At 48.6% G+C, this 24,179-nt stretch overlaps 1 protein-coding gene across 4 annotated transcripts; it reads left to right on the top strand.

Moving 5' to 3' along the window:
* The first annotated feature begins 1,425 nt into the window (after positions 1 to 1,425).
* Positions 1,426 to 18,512, top strand: Mgat1 (alpha-1,3-mannosyl-glycoprotein 2-beta-N-acetylglucosaminyltransferase). Of its 4 annotated transcripts, none has more exons than XM_050158541.1 (3): positions 1,426 to 1,542; positions 2,390 to 2,800; positions 16,049 to 18,512. In XM_050158541.1, exon 3 carries the CDS (start codon positions 16,171 to 16,173, stop codon positions 17,512 to 17,514), a length of 1,344 nt encoding a protein of 447 aa, XP_050014498.1. In that variant the 5' UTR covers positions 1,426 to 1,542; positions 2,390 to 2,800; positions 16,049 to 16,170; the 3' UTR covers positions 17,515 to 18,512. The 4 variants fall into 4 exon arrangements, with proteins under 4 accessions (XP_050014498.1, XP_050014502.1, XP_050014500.1 ...); XM_050158543.1 differs by lacking the exons at positions 1,426 to 1,542; positions 2,390 to 2,800 and adding exons at positions 5,033 to 7,687; positions 8,842 to 8,916; XM_050158545.1 differs by lacking the exons at positions 1,426 to 1,542; positions 2,390 to 2,800 and adding an exon at positions 2,822 to 4,966.
* The last annotated feature ends 5,667 nt before the right edge of the window (positions 18,513 to 24,179 follow it).

A 24,179-nucleotide genomic window follows, 5' to 3' on the forward strand; every position in this document is an offset into this window, starting at 1 on the left:
ACCAGTTTAGAATTTAAGAAGCACATCTATTCCCAGTTGAGTACGGTTGTACTTGAAGCAAAGGGTGTATTCTCACACTAATACTCACACTAATTGAATAAGGTAAAGGACTTTCATTATTCTTACTATAAATATGAAAAAATAGAGGTACAAAAAGTTCTAGTAACTTTTCCACATATCACAGTTGATTGTTGATAAAAATGGAATAAAACAAAAGCCAGACTCCTGAGATTAAAGGGTATTTTGTATCCGGGAAAATAAGCAGTACAATCTGGAACTTTAAGTCTGGTGCTTCAAAGAATAGTTTATTTAAAACGATTTTTAATTTATGTGTGTGAATGTTTTGCCTGAACGCAGAGAAGTGCACTATACATACATACATGCATGCCTGGTGGCCCAAAGGTCAAAAGAGGGTACGCGATCCCCTATAACAGGAGTCACAGACGATTTTAAGGCACCATGTGGGTTCTGATAACTGAATTCAAGTCCTCTGAGCCCTATCACCAGCCTCAAGTGTTTCTTTTAAAACAGGTGGCACTTGAAAGAGGCAAAACCATGTGACCAAGTGTCACAGATTTGGTCAGTTACCCCAACTGTAAGACTGGGGTAGGTTCTAACAAGTCTGCAACCTCCGTTATGCTTCTGTCGCTGTAGGAGGCCATAGCTGGGGTTCCGACCTGTGGATATTCGGTTACTAGTTATGAAGAACTCAGGGCAGTGCGTGTTTAGTAAACGGTAACGGGGCGCTTTCCATCCTCTTGGGAAGGTCCTACCTCAGTCAGCGTTGCAGTGGGAAATAGCGTTGCATGAAATAAAACTTTTTCTGGCACTGCTACACAGGAAACTCAGCTCGGTAACAGGTTTGTGCTAACAGGCATAAACAGTGCCTAACAGACCTAAAAAGGTCCCTGGCCTCAGAAGCCACTTCAACCAGGCCGTTGCTAGGCGACCTTCCGGCGGTGGGATAGAGGCCGGGCAGCCTGCGCAGGTTCCGCCTCCACTTCCCGCCCAAGTTCCCTCCCCCTCGGGCAGTCGGAGCGTCAACTCGCGCGACCAGCCGAAGCCCGGCGGCGCGTGCGCGCTACTTCCCGCGCCGCTCGGAGTGACGCACGCTCCGGCTCTAGGCCTCAGCCTCCGCCCCGCCCCCCAGCGTACGGCTCTCGCCCCGAGCCCCCGGCTACGTCCTCACGGGGGGGGCTTCTCCAACGCCCCGTCCTCCACCTCGCCAACACTGTAGAACTGGCTCAAGCGTGCAGACCCACCTCCCGTGCTCCCGTGGCGGCGGCGGTGGTGATGATGGGCCGGCGAGGACCAGGCCAATGGGCGGGATGTGAGGAGGCAGCGGTTGCCCGGGACCTACTTCCGGAGGACGGGCGGAAGTGGCTGCGGCGCCTGGCGGGAGGGGGAGAGGAGCGCGAGGGGAGGGCCGGGCCACAGGGGGTCGAGGGGGTGGGGCCTGCTGGCGGCTGGGACCCGGCCCGGCCTGGATCTGGAGCTGGGAGAGCCGGGGCTCCCAGCCGGGATCGGATGGGCGGGGTCCAGGTAAGGAGCCCGTGCGCCCAGGGACCAAGTCGCAGGCGCGGCGGAAGCAAGGGTTCGCAGTGCTGGGAGGGTCTCCGTGTCACTGTGCCGTGGGAACGCCGAGCGCCTAGCGCGGGGTTCAGAAGGGAAGGGTGGGAGGAGTTAAGTTCTTAGCGGGGGGTGTCCTGTGTCCGCCACGCCCCTACAAGAAGAGGGGCGCGTGCCTGTGCGCGCGCGCGCGTGTGTCTGTGTGTCCGTATGTCTGTAAAACTCACAGAGGGCAGGGGCACCAAGGAGGGCTCCCAGACTGAGAAATTGGGACTTCTGCCAGCAGGACTCAGGCCTCAGATAGTCCAGGAGAGTGCTCTCGGGAGTGGCCCTGGGAAGGAGTTTGAAAGAAATTGGGAATTACATCCTTGGCATAGTTTCGGAAGCTGTGGGGGAGGTGAGGGTTGCAGGGGATGCCTGTGGAAGGTGCCAGCATCTAGGTCTGGGTAGGATTCAGTCCCATTGACAGGAGGTAGGAGATTAAAACACTGAACCCCCAAAGAAGCTTGAGAGAGAGAGAGGATTAGTAAGTGGTGTTTTAGAACGTGGGACCTTATTTTCTGTATTTTTAGAGGACCGTCTTTCCACACTGACAGTACTTTTGGTTGCATGTCTGTACTGAGAGTAGTTAGGACCCAAGCACACATACACGTATGCTCAGAATGATGGGGCTACAGTTTGTGTATGAAGTATGTACTTTTTGTACAAATTGTGTGGAGTAGTTGAAGAGCGTTTGTTGGCTGAACACGGTAAAGGACTATAGTCAACATGGAGGTCTCAGAAAGATTGGAGAGTGTCATAATGTTTAAATGTTCCACAGGTTCCCAGAGAAAGCTTCCTGGGCCATGTCGATGTTACAGCCAGTTTCTTCTGAGCCCCAGCAGAACACAAGTGGACCAGTGGATGGTTTCTCTTGCTTGAGCAGGAGATGGCATAATACCTGGAATCTGCCTACCACGAGCCTCTGAGCTTTAGAAGCCAGCTGGATGAAGGGATGTCATAACTGCATGGAAGGGCCACGGAAATCAGCAGTGGGGGGGGAGGGGCCTGGACACACCCCTTCCCCCCCAGACTCCTCCCGGTCAGGGTCCACCCGGCCATGGACTTTGGACCTGGATAAGTGGAGAGAAGCTGTGCTTTGGTGAATCTGATTCAGTTTGAAAATGGAGTATTAAGTGGGGGGGGGGGGCTTGATGATCTCCAGGGGAGCCACTGAGAGAAGAAAAGAAAGGTAAGGTTCTTCCTCCTTTCTCACTTGGTGCCCTGCTGTTGCTGTGCAGGAGATGGGAATGGGGACAGTCTGGGAAGGCAGCCATGTCTGAAGTCAGGGCACCTCCTGTGCCCTGATGAAAAAGAACCTTATTCTGATGGTACACAGGAAGCATCACCTCTACCTCTCTTTCAAGGGGCAGATATGACCCTAGCCTGTCCCTTACTGAGGTCACAACAGATAGCTGGTAAAGGATTTGGGTGCTTGCAATTGTGAGCTCAGATAGGTGAGGTGAGGTCAAGGAGAGCATGCAAGGCAATCGGGCTGCAGGGCTGTTGGATTAGGTGCCTTTCAAGGCCTTTCCACTAGTGAGCTAATAGGATTTCAGACCAGTCTGGACTGACCGAAATGGATTACTCACTCTGGCAGAGGCAGACTGCTTAGTTTTGGGAATCTATTAACTAAGGGAGGGGTAGAGAGGGAGCTGGAGCAGGAAATGGCTAGATAACTTCCTAAATTGTCTCTGCCTTTTTTCCCAGTAAGGAAGCTAAGGTCTTGAACCCTCATGGAAAGAACAGAAACAGCTTGAGTTTGGGGAGCAGTAAAATTTGTGGTCTAGCTCCAACTTTCCTGTTCAGTGTGCAGCCTGAGATACGTTAATCACCTTCTGTGCTGTTCTCGTCACACCAGACAATACTTCACTCAGGTTGCGACTAGGAACAAGCGAAATAATTTTGCCTTTTGAAAGACCTTGTTCATATAAGACAGCCACATCAATTTTACTTGATTTCTTGTTTATTGTAATACATAGAAAAGCTCTGGATGAAAGTTCTGTTCTTTTATTGAATGAGCATGCTTGCCAGAGCCATAAGCAGATATCTCTGTTTTTCGAGACAGGGTTTCTCTGTGTAACAGCCGTGACTGTCCTGGAACTCTCTTTGTGGACCAGGCTGTCCTCAAACTCACGGAGACCCACCGCCTCTGCCTCCTGAGTACTGGGATTAAAAGTGTGCACCACCACTGCCAGCCTTAGCAGACATCTTATTTAAAGGCCTTCCTGGCATTTGTTTCATCATGTTATGTAAAAGGTGAACAGTTTTAGGAAAGCTTAACTCAAGGGGATCCTGACAGATACTGCATTGGCTCTGATGGCTCTCCACTCAGCTTTGCAGCTACTTCCTCTTGGGGAAGTTTTAAGTCTCAAGGACCAATGAGAAGACCTAACCTAATTTCTTGGAGTGGGTGCTGAACCTTTTTTCCTCTCTCAGATCCTTGTCTGCTCTTTCAGGTGCCAGGTGGCTCCAAACTGACATCTCTTGGGCTTTTATTTATCTTCAGATTGTTCATAACCCAAGCAAGTTTGTTAGTAGCTGTCTTTGTACCTGCCTGCTCCTTCTTTGAAAATTTCCCTACACCGAGGTGCCTGCTTTTCCTAGTGATGATAAACAGCAAAGAGCAGGGGACGCACGCACAGTGCCTGCATTTGAGGCAGCAGCATGTGGTGGCGAGGGCTAGGGTCATGAAGCCTGTAAGTCAGTTACAGAGGGACCTCACATCCACTGAAAACAATGCCTGTTCTTCCTTGCCATGGGAGTCCCAGTCTTTTCTCAGTGGCCTGAAGGCTGGGCATTTCAGCCTGAGTAGGTCTTCTGGCTCTGAACTGTTCTTTGTCTTGTCTGAAGCTTGTCATGGCCCCCGTGGAGGCCAGGCTGCTGTATATGTATGAGTCTCAGTGTCAATGTGTCATCTTCCCCGAATCTACTGAGCAGGTGCATGGTTACCAATCTTTGCTTATACACAGGTATCACAGTGATCTCTTTATGGCTATGTAATGCCAAGATGCCTCCTGAGCCACCTGCAGGGCATGGTGTGTTCTGGAACTTTCCTTATCCTACGTGGAGTGCCTACAGCACCTCAAGTACTGAGGAGTTACATTGCATTGACCAGTGTTCATGTCAATCAAAGTGTCCAGGCTGTTATCCAGCTTACCTCACTCTAAGGAAGCGCTTGGGGATTGTTTTCCTTGTTTGAGGAGGAGCTATGGAAGCCCTGAGCAGGAAGAGCTCACCTAAGGGGTGTGGCATATGCTTATGCCACACCCCTTAACACTTGTGCAGTTGAGTGCTGAGTTGCCTTACAGCAGCCTCCAGGGAGAGAGAGAAACTAGGTGCCCTGACAGCCTCCTTGGTAAGTCATTTCCTCCTTAGTGTGAGCTAGAGTCTTTGACCTGCCAGAGCACTAGCTCTCCTGTCCCCTGCTGATTCTTCTGCTAGACATTTCTCTCAAACTTTTTCACAGGGCCAGCAGATTGCTAGGGTACCACACTCAAGTGTTTAACAAGGCTGTTAGCCAGGAGATTTTACACTGAATTTATTTAGACCTTCCTTTATTCTAGAAGGAATTGGAGGTGGCTAATGAAAAGATTTCATAGGCATTGCTTAGTGGTCTGTTGTTAACGAGCTGAGTTTCCGTATTGCTGTATGGTATGGGGCAGACATGTTAGGAGGAATGATAAAAGAAACTAAAACACGAGTTTAACACTTCCGTTTTTGCTTCCTCTTATGTTTTTAAGTAAAGATCTGTCACAAATTCAGAGCATGAATTCTTTCCAAACTGCAAGCACTTTGGGGTATCTAGGCTGTAGTTTATAAGGGGCAAGTTCCTGGAATATTTTTTACTTTCCTTGTTAGTTTAGTTTTTTTTTTTTTTTTTTTGTGTGTGTGTGTGTGCTAGTAGAGTAGGCAGGCAAGTGTATTACCTTTTAATTCTCTGTTATCCTGAGACTAGATCTTCCTGTTTTTCCATTTGCACATAATCTGATCCCATGCTCATCCCCAGAGTCTCGACACCCAGCTCCTGTTTCTTCAGTTCTTCCCCAGTGCAACCTCTAGAGCCCAAGGCTTCATTACTGATACATTCTTGTTGCTTGGACCAAATGCTATCTATTCCTCCTGTTTAAAAACTCATCCCATCTCAACTCCGTGTTCCTTCTTGTGTTTGGCGACTATCTTGGAATATAAGCAAAGGACTGCAAAGGTGGACAAGGTGGTTAGTTGTGTTCTCTCCACCTCTTTCCTGTCTCACTGCCTTAGAAGGCCTGGGCTGCTCAGTCTTCTTAACACTTTGGCACTAAGTGTGAGGGCTGTAAGCACCTTAATTCCTTTTTATGGGAAGTAAGAAGAGGACCAAAGGTGTAGACAAACAGTGGCATTCTCTTGGCACATGCATGGGCTTGAGTTTCCTGTCACAGTCTGTGCAGTCAGCTAAACTGGAAATGGTGGGCATTCGCTCACCACACCCACACCCAGTCCACTCCACTGACGTGTCAGCCTTTCCTGTACCTCAGGGCGGGATTCCAACTGCTGCTATCAAGATTTCTCTGCTGCCCCACTGTGTTCCTGTCCCGTGGGCACAGAGCTGTCCCAGCAGTTCTCAAGAACACGTGGGTGCTAGGTTTGGAAGCTGGAATGCCTAAATCTAAAATCTGGCTAGGGCTTATGACTTGACAGGAAATGTATACTTAACCCAGAGCCCCAGACTTGTCTCTAGAATGGGGGTGATGCTGGGAGAGTGTACGGAGAGGTCAGGAGAACAGACTTGGAGGGAAGGGTGACTCTTATACCTAGTGACTCCTCAGAATTTTAACTCCTTGCCTGCTTAAGGAGCCATAAGAGTCCCAGACAGCGCGGTTAGAGATGGGTGGTGGGAGGTAAGGGTCAGGTACAACAGGACGTGGGAGGGTGAGGTTGTGGTAAAGGTGAGTGGACAGTAGGGATTCCCAGATACCTCTTTGAATTCCAAAATGGCCCAGCCCTTGAAATCTGGCTTGCTCTGCAGGGCCTATTTCCAGGACTCAGACCTCAGAAACTGCTCCAGGGCCACTGCTGACACCTAGGTCAGGCCCTGAAGTTCCTGGTTTGCTTTTTCCCTCCCCTTTCTCAGGCTGCTCGAGGCTCTGACTGTGGCATTCGTTGCTGAGCACGTAGGTCCCTCGGGGTTCTGATGAATGCTTGTCTCCACCCTCCTCAAACTCCCTCCAGGCTTCTTTTACTTTAAAATACCAAGGAATCCAGGTCCAGGCTCACACACCCCCATTCACCTTTTGGGTTACTACAAAAGCCTCTGATTCCTTCCCTCCCTTGGGCTTAGGGTTTACACTATGCACAGGCCTATCTCTGGTTTCCCCGCCCACAGAAGAAAAAAAAAAAAACAAGAAAGACTCGAAATGACTTCTGCTCGCCTTGGGCAGCAGGTGTTTCCTCCCCCAGCTTCCCTTTTTGCACCTAGTACTTGTTGATTGCAGGCACTGCACTCACCCCTCGCCTTTCTCCAGCTCAAACTCTGCGGCTTTCCTGGTTTGGATATAGGCAATAGTTTCCAGGTTCTTCGTGTTGGGTTTGATGAACTCTCTACTTGGGAACGCTCCACCAAGTCCGCACCCCTCAAAGTCGGTAAAGTTCTAGACTCAGACTCCTGGGCTGGGCTGGATTAAGGGACACTCTTGGGGAAAGTCTGTACTGGACGAGGCTGAGGGTGTGAGTGGGATCCGCATCTACACTGAGAGTTGTGACTAGGGAAAGGGCCCCAGACAAACATCTCTTCTACCACTGCCTTTCGAAGTTGGGAGACCGGGGGAAACCCGCTGTTTAGGTCTCGACAGGTGATCGGGAAGTCAGCCGAAGAGGCAGGCCCCGGAAGGAGGGGCCAGCGCAGACTCGCCCGTGGTAGGGCGGGGACCAACCGAGGGGGCTCAGGGAGCCCCGCCCCGCCCTCCCGGGGAAGGGCCACGTTGCCCGCTGGCAGGGCCCGGCGGGCGCCGCAGGAAGACCGGCGAGACGGGACGCGGCCGCTGGGTCTCGCCGGTCCGGAGCGAGCCTGGTTCCAGGCAGGGAGAGTTGGGAGTATCTGGTGAGTTGGGTCGGCGGATGCCGGCGTCCACGGTCCCAGGAGGGCAGGAAGCTCGGCGGAGGGAGGCCGCGCGGCCAGGGGAGTCGGGTCTGAGTTCCGAGTATGCCCGAAAGCCCGGGCTGTTGGAGCGGCGAGCGTGGCGGGCCCACCCGGGGCTGCGCAGAGCGCAGTCTCCCCCGCGCGGGGAAGTGAGAACTTCGCGCTCAGAGGCAGGCTTCCCGGCCTTTAGCTGTGTGTGTGTGGGGGGGGGGGCGGCTTCTCCCGGAGGGGCTGTTGTGAAACTCGGCTGGAGGGCACTGCTACGGCGGGTTGGGGAGAGGTGGGGTCGCCTTGAGGGAGCAGGGGACTGGAATAGAAAGTGGGCTTTCTCCAAGCCTCATCAGAGTCTAGGCTTCATAAGTTACTAGGGCTTGTTTTTGCCTAGCCATAAGGAAAATTGACTCAATATTGAAATATGTAAGTTGGCAAGAAAACTTTTCCCTGATCTCTTTGCTAATGTGTGTGAAACGGGGGGCCCCCAAGAGGTGCAGAGCCCCCCATTTTACGAAATGTTCAGAGGGACTGGCCCACCCAATTGTCTGTATGGATGAGTGGCCTTAGCCCGAAGCTTCATTTTCGTTAACCCTTGCTACTGTAATGGCTTTCGTGCTTAAGAACATCGTTGGCCCGTATTATTGTCTGCCTATTTTAATACTATCAAGACGGGAAAATTCTTGATTCTGGAGTCTTCCCATATTCAGTCACTACTACTTGATCTTTTTGTTTGTTTGTTTGTTTGTTTTTCGAGACAGGGTTTCTCCGTAGCTTTGGAGCTTGTCCTGGAACTAGCTCTTGTAGACCAAGCTGGCCTCGAACTCACAGAGATCCGCTTGCCTCTGCCTCCCGAGTGCTGGGATTAAAGGCCACCACCGCCTGGCTGAATACTTGATCTTTTAGTGTGGAGATCACTAATAATGGCGGCAGTGCATCCCTGCTTCTGTTTCTCAGAAGGTTCCACCACAGTGTGTTCAAACTCTGTGGCAGTTGCAACAAGTTAAACTAATTTTCTACTTAGGACATCGGGAAATTGTTATTGTCTCCAAACTCTGTGGCAGTTGCAACAAGTTAAACTAATTTTCTACTTAGGACATCGGGAAATTGTTATTGTCTTCCAGACATCAGGGACCTTGGAGATGACCAAAGTCAACTTGTCTGTTTACAGATGAGGAACTGATACAACGATTCATCAGGTTACTGGTTCAGGGGCTCTGGGGGCTTGCTGTTGCTGGGCTGTGGGGCTTTCATGCTTTTGCTGTACCAGCACTGTGTTTCTCTCTCACCTTTTCCCCTCGGGTCTTACCCTCTACAGCCTTGAATTATTTAGCATATCTACTCTGACTCCTTTTCAGTTCTTCCTTCCCTGTGAAATTATTTAGCCTGGTACCTTATACAGAGTATAACAACCAGAAAGTAGTTCACTTAGCCGTTGTCTGTGATGTGTTCTTCGTGCTCTGGATTTTTTAAACTGTGCTTTTTAAAATAGTGGGCAAGGCAGAAAGAAATAGGAGGGACAGTTCAGTAACATTCCTTCCATCTTGATCCTTAAAAGCTAGGTATAACATTTGCTTTCCTGATCCTGGTTGGAAGTTGACCGTTTCTGTTCACTTGTCGCTTAAGGAACATCTTTGGCAGAGAGGGGGCAAGCATGGATGGAATCGACCTTAGAGGCTAGATGCGGAAGTGCAAGCTTGTCATAGCAGAACTCTGCTTGTTATACCTGCTGTCTTGGAGCCCTTGGAAAGAACACATACATGATGGTGTTCCAGCCAGCTCTCCAGCCACTGTCCCAGTTAAGGTCAACATCAGACTACTGATGTGTTAAGAAAATGACCATCTACAGGAGCCTAGCCCTCAGCATTTGAGTCTTCCAGCCCAAGGTCCTGACAAATGGCAGAGACAGGTCCTTCCCTCTGCCCCGTTTTCTAAATTCTTCAACTATTGACATTGGGTGAAGGAATAAATGATTGTAACAGTTTTAAGCCAATATGTTAAGTAAGTTAACAAAAACCACTGATAAGAAATGGGTGAGAGTAGAGCAGTCAGTCTTTCAAGTCTGGGCTGGGACCCGAGTGTAGCAGGTAGAGAGGGGCACTCGCCCTACTTATCCGAGATTGTGTTCCATGTTCTCATTTAAGTACAGTCTGCTGTAATGAATCACCCCAAACTTAGTGGACTTTGTTGTTGCAGTCAGATATAGCTGGTTCCTTTCCATCCTTAGTGGTTAGCTATAGTAGTGAGCGGGAATGCTAGCTGAGCTTGTCAGCTGGAACACCTTGGATGTCCTGTCTTGCTATGCAGCCCAGATTAGTCTTGAACTTCCGGCATTTCTCTTGCCTCTGTTGCCTGAGTGCTGAGATTACAAGTGTGCTCCATCATACCCAGCCATCTTGTCTTTTAGGGATAACTTAAAGGAGTCATAGGTCGCCTCAGAATCACAGGGAAGGTATGTGGACCCTCCCCTATGGAGGAAGAAGAGCCATCATTTTGAATGAAGAGCTTCCAGAAGGGGAGATGTGGCAGTCCTCTGTGGAAAGTTCAGTTCTTCACTTTTGCTGCTGTTTTCACCTTCATTCTCTATGGATTCGTTAATAGCAGAAGTAGTCCTTCATGCAGCCTCTCAAGACTTCACATGTCCAAGCACTGTAGCAGGTGTAGAGGACATGGAGCCTCTTTCCCTAAGGAGTGAGATAAGAGCCAAGGAAGGGATGATCAGATTCTCGTACCACGTGGAGCGAGTGCGGAGGAAGAGTGGTCACAGGGAGGTTTGGTTGTAGTGTCCGGGATGCTCCACACGCCTAGGGAATGTGAATGTTTTAGGTGGAGCACTGGTAGCAGCACTTGAGGAGCAAAGACACCGGTGTGCAGAAGCAGTTCCTGGGGAGGGACCCAGTCCTACGGCTCATGTGGGATCCCTGTCATTCATGATAGAAATGCGATTACAGAAGGATGCACATCAGTTGTGAAGCCCATTTCTGTTGCTGGGGGGCCACTACCCAGCTCCCAAATAAATCACACATGGAGGCTTATTTTTTTCTTATGAATTCCTGGGCTTAGCCTGGCTTATTTCTAGCCAGCTTTTCTTAACTTAGACGATTCTGTCTATGTTTTGCCTCTGGGCTTTTATCTTTATTCTGTATACCTTTCTTCTTACTCCATGGCTTGTTCTGTAGCCAGGTGGCTGCCCCCTGGTGTCCTCTTCTTTTCTTACTCCTCCACCTTTTTCTTCCCAGATTTCTCCCACTCTCTCTGCCTGCCAGCCCCACCTATTCTTTCTCCTGCCTCGCTATTGGCTGTAAAATCTTTATTAGACCAATCAGGTGTTTTAGACAGGCAAAGTAACACAGCTTCACAGACTTAAACTAATGCAACGTAAAAGAATGCAATACACTTTTGTATCATTAAAACAAATGATCCACAACATAAACTTGACACATTTTTGTCAAACTAAGGAGTTTGAATTTATTCCATGTGGGTAGTGGCAGCCTCTCTTAATTTTACTTAATTGTGTCCAAGTATCACCTGCTACCAGAGGTTGTTTAGAGAGAAGCCACAGGTAGGTCACTTCAGCTGGGGAACTACCAGGGATTCCAGATTAACAGGTTAAAGGGGTTGAGGGCTTGAAATAAGAATGGCGATGAATGGGGAACTGTTTCAACCCTTGGCATAACTCTGAAGCTTTTAGGGCTAGCCATGTTTCTGAAGTTAGAATCTAGTACCAAGTGGGGAGTTGTTCATGAGCCCTCACCCCTAACTGAGGAGCTGTTGACAGCCACTGGATTGGGGAGGAGAAAGAATGAGTTTTCTTTAAAGGTGTGACTTCTGCTAAGTCATCCATGTTCCAGTGGATGGCTCCATACCATGAGTCTATGGGCAGCACAAATGGGAGTGCAAAACAAGAGGAGTTAAGGGGGGGTTTGGACCTTGGATGTCTTTGTCTGTTGCGTGTGTGTGTGTGTGTGTGACAGAAACTGTGATCAAAATATTACTGTATGATATTCTCAAAAAACTCTAAGAACAGTGCATGATAATCCACTATGTTCATTTCTGTAGCAAAAATGTGAGTAGACACTCAAGTGGGGTGGAGAATATAAACAGCCCAATATTAGATTAGATCCAACGCCACCAAATGTGGAACTGTGGGATTTTCTTGTCGAATGAGTTTAGGAAACTGTTTGTCGGTGCGTTTTGGATTGGAAATAGCAGTGGAGGGATTGTGCATATGTGTGGTGTCCACACTGAAGACACTTAGGTTGCATGCACATTTGCATGCTGAAGTTTGTAGTTTGGCAGTGCGTGGAGCTGATACAATCCTTGGGTTGCCTTTTGCTGGTTTCACTGGCATGGACAGTGATAGGGAGGTGGACTCTCATGATCTGAAGACATCAAAGATGTCTTGACATTTATTTTGTTGTATAGCTGGTACTGTTCTAAATGCGCTATGGATTGTCTCACTCATTCTTAAAGCAGCATACTGAGGTATTCCATGATCGTTTCTATCATAGAGGTGAGAAAATTGAGTCTTAGAGATGTAGAAAAATACAGGATGATGCCAAGCAGTGCTTCTTGTCTGACTTTATGCATGTCTGCTGTGTCCTTCTTATGGTGCCTGAAAGGAATCAGGAGCTTGTCCACCCTGCCAGCCAAGGTCTGAATTGGATCACACCTCTAAACATGGCAGCTGCTGTAGAGGGCATCACTCGTGGTCAGTGTGCATTCATGGGAATAGGGCCAAAAGGAAAAATGGCTGAGCGTGCCTTCTGCCTGTGCTTCTAGTACCTCAGACCACAACCTAATGGGCTAGTATCTAAAAGGCTATTGCCTGAATGGATTCCCACAACAGGAATTGCGCTCTTCATGACAAAACAAGCAAGTGCTGTTGAAGAGTTCATATGGAAGGGCTGGGAAAGGAGGGCAGGAAGGAACCAAGAGCCTGAGAGAGGTTTTCCTGTGAGCCATCCAGTCACTCGAAATGTTTGTAGACTTGCTAAAAATCCTGCTGACAGGCAATCCTGACTTGCTTTGATCTGCATGCTAGTGGGTGCATTGCACCTAGTTCGACATCTAGAGAAAATGAAAAGTCATTTGAAGGTGATTTCTTGAAGGTTTGCCACCAGCCTGAAAACGTGTAGGTAGGTTTAAAGTGTCTCATTGACGATTCAAGGACAGTCCACTCCTCTATTCCAGAAGACAGCACTTAAGTTAATGAAGTTCTGTCTCTTTGTCTTGCTCCCATCCTTTTGTATTAAAGCCTTTTCCTGCTTAGACACCTACTTAGAAGGCAGGAAGATAGGGGTACCCTGAAATCCTGGCCATGGGAATATAGGGAAAGTTTCAACATTGACCACGTTTTGAAGGGGAGTAAAGGAGAACCTGGCAACTGGTACATCTCAACTCTCCCAAGAAACTGGTATAATGAAGTAGGGATGTAATGCCACAGCTGAGTGGAAATGACCTAAGGTTTCTGTGAATATTGGCATTCTAGGAACTGCGGGGGCAGCCGGGCTTGGTTCTGTAGAGAGTAGATCTGGAACCTAAGGTTTTGAACTAGGATAGCGAATGGAGGTGTGAGTGCAGCGAAGGGTCAGTGAGACCAGGGCCTTTTCTTGTGTCCTTACCCCTTAAAAAGCCCGGCAGGAGCAGGTATGCAGTTGAGAGATTCAAGGTAAAACTGGTCAGTCAGCTTTGTTCCCTTACTGAATGTGCCCAGCTGGGACAATAGCTAATGGATGAAGTTTATTCAGATGGAGCCCACATTGCCTTATTTTATTTATTAAAGAAATTTTATTTAGAAACAGTTTTTACAAAAAAGTTTCAGGTATGAAAATGGCCCTCCAGAGTGTCACTCAGATAATCACGTTCATGTGCTGTTGAGGGAGTGCCCCATTCAACCTGTGCAGCTACGCTGCTTCCTGTTCTTATGCACCCCTTTGCCTCTAAATATTTCAGTGTGTATTCCCTCAGAATTGGGGTGCTCTCTTGCATACCTTAATAGATACCGGTTATTATATCTACTTTAACTTACTGTCTAGATCAGTTTTACTTTGTATGATTAGTAACTTAAAATTTTTAAAAATTTTATTTTTTGTATTTTATATGAATGAGTGTTTTGCTTACTTCTACGTGTGCATTCATGGTACTTTCAAAGATTAAAAGGTGTCAAATCCCCTGGAACTGGAGATGTGGATGGTTGTAAGCCACCTTGTGAGTGCTGGTATCTGAACCCTGGTCCTGTGCCAAAGCAACCACTGAGACATCTTCAGCCTTTAGTGTCTTTTTTGTAAGAGTTTTATTGACATATAATTGACACACAGTAAACCACATGTTTAAAAAGTACAGTTTGTTTTGATATATATATATATCTCCATAAAATGATTACCATAATCAACATGATAATCAAGACAATAAAAATATCCACTCACCCCAAAATTTACTGACGTCCTCCAGCCCCAGATTGAGAGCTTCAGTTCTTCAGAGGTCAATAAGAAACTTGAGACAGGTTTTGATTTTTTTTGTCAGTCTCATGAGTAGTATTTATTTAATTTGCATTTTGCTTATGCTTGAAGTTGAACATTTTCTGATATGTGTAAGGACTATATGTATTTCTTATGAGCTACCCTTATTGGCTCATTTTCTATAGAATTGTTTGCCCCTTTTTCCTCTATTATTTGAAGTCTTCCCCTAGTGTGATAATGTGTCAGTGATTGATGCTGCAGAAGTGCTCAGTCCATTCTCTTTCCTTGTACTCTTTCTACCCTTGTAAGTCTTTCAAGTAAGGAAAAACATCAGTTTGCTTTTGTTGCACCAAGAGTCAAACCTAGAAAGCCTTCCTCAGCTCCCATATTTCCTCCTAGACTTCAGTTGTTGGTTTGCTTGTTTTGTTTATAATTTGTTTGAATTTCTGGTGTACTTGGAAATTATCCATATATAGATATAATTTTAGACCTATATTTTTCCAAATTCCTGTATAATAGTTATAGTCTTGTTCTGTTCCATTGCATAGTCTACTTATTTATTACACAGTCTAATTGCAGACTTTTAGTAATTATTATTTTGATATCTCATTGAACAAGTCCCTCCACCACTCTTTTGCGCAAATATTCCTGTTTGTCTCCATACAAAAGCAGATTTATTGAATTTTTGATGGTCCAGTGTAATTCAAGTAAAAGGATGTTGAAGTATTTTAAGTTTTTTAGGAAATATAATTTTGTTTCATACAGGCTTTTGAATGTTTAAGTTTATCTTTAAATATTTGTTTTCATAGATTTTGCATAGGGTTTTCATCTCCATTACTTCTAATTAGATTTTGTGCTCTGAAGGCCATTGCAAGCAAGTATGTTAGTGGTTTTTGCCATTGGCTGCTGTGTAGCTGTTTCTAGAAACCCGCACATCAGCAAACAGGTAGTTTTGCTTCAGTCTTCAGTTGTTTCACTTGTATTGGCTGACTAACAACCACTGAGATTGTGGGCAGCATGACTTTAAGATTAATATAATTACTATTTTCGTTTCTTTTTTTCTTGGTTTTTCCAGACAGGGTTTCTCTATTTAGCCCTGGCTGTTTCTGGAACTAGCTTTATAGACCATGCTGGCCTCAAACTCAAGAGATCTGCCTGCCCTTTCCTCCCAAGTGTTGGAGTTAAAGGCATGTGCTGCCACATCCAGCCCCTCTTCTATTTTCCAGTTGTTGTTTTGTTGTTGGTATGTTACCACAATACTATCAACAGGAGCTGGGTAATGCTCCATTGTATATCTATAGCACATTTTGTGTGTCTGTTGGTCTGTCACCGACACTGAGGCTGATTCCATAACTTGAATATTGTAGGCAGTGACTCCATAAACACGAGTGTTGTCGGCAGCCTGGCGTTATTTCTGACGTCATTGTATTAAACAGAATAACCAAACACAGAAAGACAAACATTCTCCTTCGTTGTGTTTCCTTACTAAGTCAGGTGTGATATTTGATTTTTAAAAAAATCAGTAATTTTAGGGTAGTTTGACTTGAAGAATGGGGGTTAAATGGTCTTACCTCTCCCTCCTTCTGAACTAGACTCTGGCTGAAAGACAGAAAATGAGATCTGGCTGGTAGGGAACCAGGAATGACTGTCTTCCTTCCTTCCTTCCTTCCTTCCGTCTGTCCGTCCGTCCGTCCTATCCCACTACCATCATTTTCTGCCTCATTTTGAAGCAGTAGAGCATGCCGTCCTGATGCAGTCCACCTCCTTGCTTCCCTTTTTCCTTAGTTACTCCCTGTGCCCATCCTCCCCCCTGTGGCATGTGGAATTATACATACTTGAGGTAACAGTTGGTTTTCTCTCTTCTCTTTAGGTTCATGGCTTCTTCCTAATCTCAGCGCGGAAGAATCAACCCTTAGATTTGGAAAGTGAGCCAGGCAAGCCCAAGGCAGCCTTGAGCCCTCCCCTTGCCTGCCCTCCCCTGTGGGGGCCAGGATGCTGAAGAAGCAGTCTGCAGGGCTTGTGCTTTGGGGTGCTATTATCTTTGTGGGCTGGAATGCCCTACTGCTCCTCTTCTTCTGGACACGCCCAGCACCTGGCAGGCTACCCTCAGACAGTGCTCTTGATGACGACCCCGCCAGCCTCTCCCGTGAGGTGATCCGCCTGGCCGAGGATGCTGAGGTAGAGTTGGAACGGCAGCGGGGACTGTTGCAGCAAATCAGGGATCATCATGCTTTGTGGAACCAGAGGTGGAAAGTGCCCACTGTGGCCCCTCCAGCCTGGCCCCGTGTACCTGTGACCCCCTCACCAACAGTGATCCCCATCCTGGTCATTGCCTGTGACCGCAGCACTGTCCGGCGCTGCCTGGATAAGTTGTTGCACTATCGGCCTTCAGCTGAGCGTTTCCCCATCATCGTCAGCCAGGACTGTGGGCACGAGGAGACAGCACAGGTCATTGCTTCCTATGGCAGTGCTATCACACACATCCGGCAGCCAGACCTGAGTAACATTGCTGTACAGCCAGACCACCGCAAGTTCCAGGGTTACTACAAGATCGCCAGGCACTACCGCTGGGCACTGGGTCAGATCTTCAACAAGTTCAAGTTCCCAGCAGTTGTAGTCGTGGAGGATGATCTGGAGGTGGCACCAGACTTTTTTGAGTACTTCCAGGCCACCTATCCACTGCTGAGAACAGACCCCTCCCTTTGGTGTGTGTCTGCATGGAATGACAACGGCAAGGAGCAGATGGTAGACTCGAGCAAACCTGAGCTGCTCTATCGAACAGACTTTTTTCCTGGCCTAGGCTGGCTGCTGTTGGCTGAACTGTGGGCAGAGCTGGAACCCAAGTGGCCCAAGGCCTTCTGGGATGACTGGATGCGCAGACCTGAGCAGCGGAAGGGACGGGCCTGTATTCGGCCAGAAATTTCGAGAACGATGACCTTTGGCCGCAAGGGTGTGAGCCATGGGCAGTTCTTTGACCAGCATCTTAAGTTCATCAAGCTGAACCAGCAGTTTGTGTCCTTCACCCAGCTGGACTTGTCGTACCTGCAGCAGGAGGCCTATGACCGGGATTTCCTTGCCCGTGTCTATGGTGCCCCCCAGCTGCAGGTGGAGAAAGTGAGGACCAATGACCAGAAGGAACTGGGGGAGGTGCGGGTACAGTACACTAGCAGAGACAGCTTCAAGGCCTTTGCTAAGGCCCTGGGTGTCATGGATGACCTCAAGTCCGGTGTCCCCAGGGCTGGCTATCGGGGCATTGTCACTTTTCAGTTCCGGGGCCGGCGTGTCCATCTGGCACCCCCACAGACCTGGGGTGGCTATGATCCTAGCTGGAACTAGCACCTGCCTTTCCCTGCTGGGTCTCCTTGGCACACCATGAGCTGAGACAGGCCTGCAGTCCCGGGCTATACCATCCTGTCAGTGTTTCCCTCTTGGGTCTATAATCTTTCTCTTTCTGTGCCCCCCTCCCCAGTGGCATTCTAGTGCACAAACCATGATGAGGGTTATACTCCTGTTATCAGGAGAACTATTGTGTGGTGTATTTGGTGATACTGAACAAGAAACCACTGTGTGGTATGGGGAGGCTTGGGCTTGTTGGGGCCAGGGTAAGGGCATCTGCAGAGAGCTTGGCAGCTCTAGCTCTCTTGACCAGGCCTGTTGACCCTGACCTGGCTTCTGTCGGAACATGAACCCACCTTATATACCTATTCTCCCTTTCTTCACCTTCCCCCAGTGTGGGGCTAGGTTATGGAAGAAAGAATGGGGTTGTGGCCAAATGAGACTAACCAAAGGGGCTTCACTCTCAGGGTCAGATTGGAGTTGTTGGGGTGCCTGGGGCCACTGCCTCCTGGCCTCTCTTCCTGCTGACTCTCTAATGTTCTTCTCCTGCAGCACAGCAGCTTGTGGTTGGGAGATGGGAGGTGGAAAGGGAGAGCAATTTCTGTGCTAGGGTCAGCTGTCAGGAAAGCCCCGTACTTGGGCACCCCTCCTTTCTGGAAGTCAGTTCTCTCTGTGTCCGTTAGGAGGAGTTGGTGCCAGCCTGGTGGGAGACAGTGGGCTGACTTCTGTGCCTCTTTTCCCCTGGGGTTTGGTGTAGAGGCTCCTCCCTGAGGGCTGGCTCCTGGTGGCCATCTCAGAGCAAAGTATCCCAGGACATCTCTGGCCCCAAACCAGCTTCTGTCCTGCCTTCCTAAGCATTCCCACATCTCCCCCCGCCAAGCTGCAGGTAGCAGGTTGGAGAGAAATTTGTGTGTTTTTGTTTGTTGCCTGACCTTAGTTTCATGGAAGAAAATTAAATCTACAGAATTATTTTCAAAAATAAAGGCTGAATTGTCTGAGTTTCCTGTCTATGTCCTAGGAAAGGAGGTAAAAACGGTGGTGGTAGGGGGGATAGAGGGAGGGAGGGAAGTCTACGGGAAGAGCTAGGCAGGTGAGAGAGCAAGAGGACACTAGAAGGACAGAAAATGAGAACAACGGGGTAGCTGCGACTGGGGGAGGGCAAGGGACAGCTGAGGAGGGGACCAGGTGGGGCAGCCAGGCTGGCTTGTGGGGAGGGCCCAGGGCTGCAGGCCTGCTGTTAATCTTCCAGTTGGTTAACAAGCGGGTCTGGGAGTGGTCTGCAGAAAGCATGGCGTCTCAACCCTCCGAGGGCTGTCTTGTGGCATGTGCCCTTGGCTCAGGCAGTGTCTACTGGGCACCTCAGCAAGCTGCCCATGAGTCCAGGGTTTGCGGATATAAGGCAGGCTCTGCAGTGGCAGTGGCACTTAAGACTCCGGATTGTGGCCTCAGTGACAGCCAGAGCACATCTGTCCCACCCCCAGTGTTTACTGAGACTTCACCCATATGTGTACTCCTAAAAGGGTGTCCTCCGTAAAAGTTTCATTCCCTGCTAGTGTGTGTGTGTGAGCGCGAACACACATGGGTGCTTGCATGTTCATGTATGTGTAGGTACACGTGTGCGCTTTTATGGAGCCCAAAGGTCAACCTCATGTCACTCCTCAAAATACTGTCTCTGTTACTTTCCCACTGGCAGAGAACTTACCCATTGCGCTAGGCTGGTGGCCACCGAGCCCCAGGGATCCGCCAGTCTACCTCAGTGCTGCGACAATTGGCCTTTTTACATGGGTTCTAGCAGTTCAACTCAGGTCATCTTGTACAGCTAGTTATTCGTTAGCTGAGAGCTACCCCCCCTTCCCCCGCCCCCAGTTGATTCCTTAAAACCCCGGATCTTACTGAATGACAGTCACATTTGGATCTGGCCAGTTTTGGTAGAGATCACTGGGTAAGCTCTGTCCAGGAGGGGAGAAGGAGGAGCTAGTGACTTTGGTTTTGGGCTCAGGAGTGCAGGCTAAAACGATGGACTCCTCTTCACTCGTCTTGAACTTTTACATTGCTTGTGTCTCCCCTTGCTGCTCTGAGATGAATTATTTAACTCTGATTTTGAAAGGAGATAGCCCATTGTTTGTCGCAGCAGACGCAGGGCCGAGAGGAGACACATCATCTCAGACCGTTGAGTGGAGAGTAGTTTGGACTTCATGTTCTCAGCACTTAATGCATTTAGCAGCCTCTGGCCAAATGCTTTGTTCTGAACACTGCCAGGATTGTGTGGCTGCTGTTTACCAGTGGAGAAGCAAGCACAATAGGGGTGAACTTGATCGGGGATGCCTGGGGCAGACCCAGGATTTGAATGGAATGTGTGCTGTAAAGAACTGAGATACCGAACTGGTCCATTTTATCCTTCAGTGCCTTCACCCCTCCCCAGCCTCATCTGGCCCCACGGCAGCCTGAGATACCAGGCTGCCCTGGATCGTGGGCATGTTAGTGTGAGTCCAGGAAGTACAGAGCAGGAAGAGGAGGAACGGGATGATTTGAAGCCTGCTAAAGCTGTGCAGAGGCTTAAGAAGAACAGCCTGGCTTCTCAGGTTTTCCTCAAAATGAGTCCCTTTTCGAGGTCTCTTCATATTCTGTTTGCTTTTGAAGTGTGCCCCAAAGCGTTAGCTTTCTGCTTTGAGGGTCATGTGTACATAGTTGACAGGATCCCTGATGCTTTTGTGGACAACAAGGGGGTGCGCCAGCTGGAAAACACCGTGGTGTTAAATGTAGAGTTGTCTTCTCTTACAGTTCAGAGATTCCACAGTTGTCCCAGGTCACCTGCCTCCGGGCTTTGCTGTGGTTCCGCTTTTGTTCCTGTTCAGCACCCCTTGGTCCACCCACTGCCATTCCTTATGCCCGCCCTTTACTCATGACTCTGAGGGCTCAGGACCACTATCTTTGTCTTCCCTATGGCCTCACCCTCTCTAGGGCACGTTGAGAGTCACCCCATTGTAGACAGATGTATTGGATGTAGTCTCTGTGGCAAGGCTTCTGAGTCTTCAGTAGCCTTCACCTTCTCGTTTCCATTTGGTCCCTGTCGGGTGGGTTGCCAGGAGGACTGAACCTCTTAGGAAAGACCAGGAGGGTGGGAGTAAGAGGGTAATGGCAGCACTTGGTTTGAAAATCTTACTTTAAGAATGTCATCTCCCCTTTATTCCATATTTGTTTTAGGAAGTCAAAACAGATTACAGTAATATCCATGCCTCTACCAGATTTATATTGTGGTGCAGGATCCTACCAGACTTCTTTTGCACGCAAATAGAACATATATTTATCAAAAATTCATAAAATTCTGCAAATACTTAGCTTATATAAGTTTACGTAACTAATAAGTTTATGTAACATAATGTTAGCCTCATTTTTAAGAAATATGGGTCTCAGATTTCTAGGTGGGAGTTTTGCAGCATCAGGTGGTTTGCCACTCCAGGAGCCGTTGGCCCGGTTTTCTACTCAGCACTTGGCTGGCCTGGGCACATCTCGAGGAGTTTGTTTGAAGCAGAGGTTAGAGACCCCTTTAGGTCAGGGATCAAGTGCTACCGCCTCTGAGGCCCAGAGACCAAATGTGATACAGATTATCTGTAGCGCCCGTACGCGAGCCGGGAACTAGGCTGGAGAATTAAACACACACACACATAGACAGAGACACGGGGACTCGGGTCATCCTTGATACAAGAGTGCCAACTTTATTGTGCTCCAGGGAAGCTTATATAGGGATCCTTAGCTGATAGCCACAACCCAGCTCTCAGGATCTTTCAGCTGAAGGCCTCAACAGAACCCACTCCCCTGCCATCAGGGTCTCGTGCTCAGAGCAGCTGCAGGCACAGGTAAACAAGTTGTTTTGCTCAGTTCACTGCAGCAGGCAAAGGGTCTGAGGCAGGCAAAGAAAGTCAAGGGACCAGGGGTCTGCAGCAGGTGATGGGCCTGACCGAATCCTGCACCAGGCCCATTATCTGTACGTCTTACTCTGGAGAAGACAGACCTTGGAGCCTGCCAGAACTTCGTCCTGTGAGATCAGTATCTTCTGGAAGGTTATGAAGATGAATTAATGTCTGGAAGCAACATGAAGACAGGCCCGTGGAAATCTTTTGTTTTCTTTCCCGGCGCTCACCTTGGTCCCCCTGCTTTGTTTCACATGGGTCTAAAGGAAGTTGAATGGCCGTCTTAGAGGCTGTGGACATGAGGATCATGTGGTACTGAAGTCGGAGTGCTTTGCCTTGCCGCCTCCCTTTGCTCATTTGAAGTCTGGCTCTCTCTACTAAAACACAAATGACTCAGAACTAGAGTTAGCTGAAGACAACAGGAAATTTGGGTCTAAAGAAATGAGCAATAGGGGCTGGCGAGATGGCTGATCAGTTTAAAGAGTGGATACCGCACATGCAATAGGACCCAAGTTCAGTTCCTAGCCCATACATCAGGTAGCATACAACCACTGGCAGCTCCAGTTCCACGGAATCTGAGATCATGCTTCCTGGAGCGTGTTGTATATAGACATACAACAGGCACAGACATGCAACTAAAAATTCTTTTTTTAAAATATTTTTTAAAATTATTTATTTATTTATTATGTATACAAGATTCTGTCTGTATGCCTGGAGGCCAGAAGAGAGCGCCAGACCTCATTAGAGATGGTTGTGAGCCACCATGTGGTTGCTGGGACTTGAACTCAGGACCTTTGGAAGAGTAGACAATGCTCTTAACCACTGAGCCATCTCTCCAGCCCCTAAAAATTCTTAAAGAGAGGTAGGTGATGTAGAGCTGGCTTGGTGCCTTCTGATGTCATCAGAGCCTCAGATGCATGTTGGTCTCGCCCTCCTTAGCATGAAGCTTCCATTCTAGGTGTTACTCCTTGACTACAAGAGTTCCAGCCATCACCCAGGTTAGGCTGGAGGAAGGGAAGACAGGCTAAAGAAGGGCCATTCCATTTCTGGGAACCTGAAGTCAGTGCCTGGTCACAGGTCCGTGGCCACAAACAGAACATACAGACATGCTCTCAGCAAAGGAGACAGTCAGAGTAACTGCCAGCTAAATAGGTTTTTAGTTAAACTAGGATTCCTGTTACTGAGGAGAAGGGGAGTGAGGTGTGGGAAGCCATCTGTGCTGTAAGGCCTGCAAGACTAGAGCCAGTCGTGGCGGGAGAAGGTTCCTGGGGAAGGGAGGGTGATGGTGTTATGGAAGTGCATTAAGAATCCTAACCTGGAGAAGGGCAAAACTAAGCTTTTTAAAACCCTTCCAGGGTTCCATGAGAACTCTCCTATAGTGGTGAAGCCTGCCCAGGGTTGCACGAGAGTAGTCTTACCGTTTTGTTTATTTTTCAAGGCAGACTTTTTCCATGTAGCCTGGCCGTCCTGGAACTCTCTGTAGACCCGGCTGACTTCAAGCTCAGAGATCTACCAGCCTCTTCCTCCCGAGTTCTGGGATTAAAGGCGTGCGCCACCACCACCCAGCTAAGAGTAGCATTCTTCAAGACCACACCCATCTACAGTGCTGATTGACAGGCACAGGCAGATAGAGGAAGGAACCATCTTCAACACGGCTGTAGGCTCACCATCCAAGATGGACCTAGGCATCAGGAAGGAGTCAAGGCAAAGGGAGGACGAACAGTTCTTCACAGGCTGACATCAGTGCCCACATCACCCTCCAGTGCACACATGCACACATGTTCCATCCGTTAGAACTTAGCCCAGCCCGGGTCTCTTAGTCACAGGTAGAGTAGGAAATGGAGTCTCCGCTTGATTACAGTGTGTTCAGCTAACGCTCTTACTTAGGGCAGGCATAGGTGGGGTGGGATGGTTAATGGCCAGGCAGTATTCGTGAGTATGGAGATATGATACCTTTATTATATTTCAAGGTTTCTATTTAAGAAAAAAGAACTCAGGCCCTGAAAACTCACCAAGACCCTCCATACCTTCCCAGAGGAAACCACCGATTAGCAGACACTGTGGGAACAGCTGCCTCCATCCTGCAGGAAGCTGCAACTGAAGTCCAGCTCCGTGTATGCAGTTAGGTTATTAAAGGTACATTATTAGTCCCTCTGTGTCATCATGTGAAAATAGTAGACACAGATGGTCTATGAAGTAGAGGCTTATTTTGGCTCATGGTCTGGAAGGTTCATGTCTAATACGGGCCATTCTGTTGGCTGGTTGGCAGGATGCATGTCCATGTGAGTGGCCACATCTCCAGCTCGGAAGCAGATAGATGAGATGAGCCTGGGTCCTACAGCTCCAAGTGACCGTAGATCTCCCACGGACTCCATCACTGTCCAGACACCACTCTGGGAACCAAGCCTGTCCCCCTAGGGCTTCCGCAGGGGATTCGACATTCAGCTACAACAATAGCAAAGCTGCTTGGTTTGCTTAGAGTCTTGGACTGTAAGCTGTGCTGTAAGAAATCTCACTTCCCTGAGAGCATCTCGTACTGGTGAGGCCAGATGAGATGGTGGTGGTGGTGGGGGGGCAGCAGCTGCAGCTCCTATGAGGGAACTGTCCTCGATCTCCCGTCCCGTGGAGCCTTCCGAAACCCCAAGCTTGGGCTGGCATCGAGCTGCAGCTTGGTGGGAAGCAGCAATTACCCGGCCAAGCCCTTCCTCAAATTTCTAACCCACGAGTAGCAAAATCAGGGGTTATTTTTAGTTA

The sequence above is a fragment of the Alexandromys fortis genome, unplaced genomic scaffold, assembly GCF_014885135.2.
Source record: "Alexandromys fortis isolate MF-2015 unplaced genomic scaffold, M_Fortis_MF-2015_v1.1 scaffold_99, whole genome shotgun sequence".
In the NCBI taxonomy this organism is placed as follows: domain Eukaryota; kingdom Metazoa; phylum Chordata; class Mammalia; order Rodentia; family Cricetidae; genus Alexandromys; species Alexandromys fortis.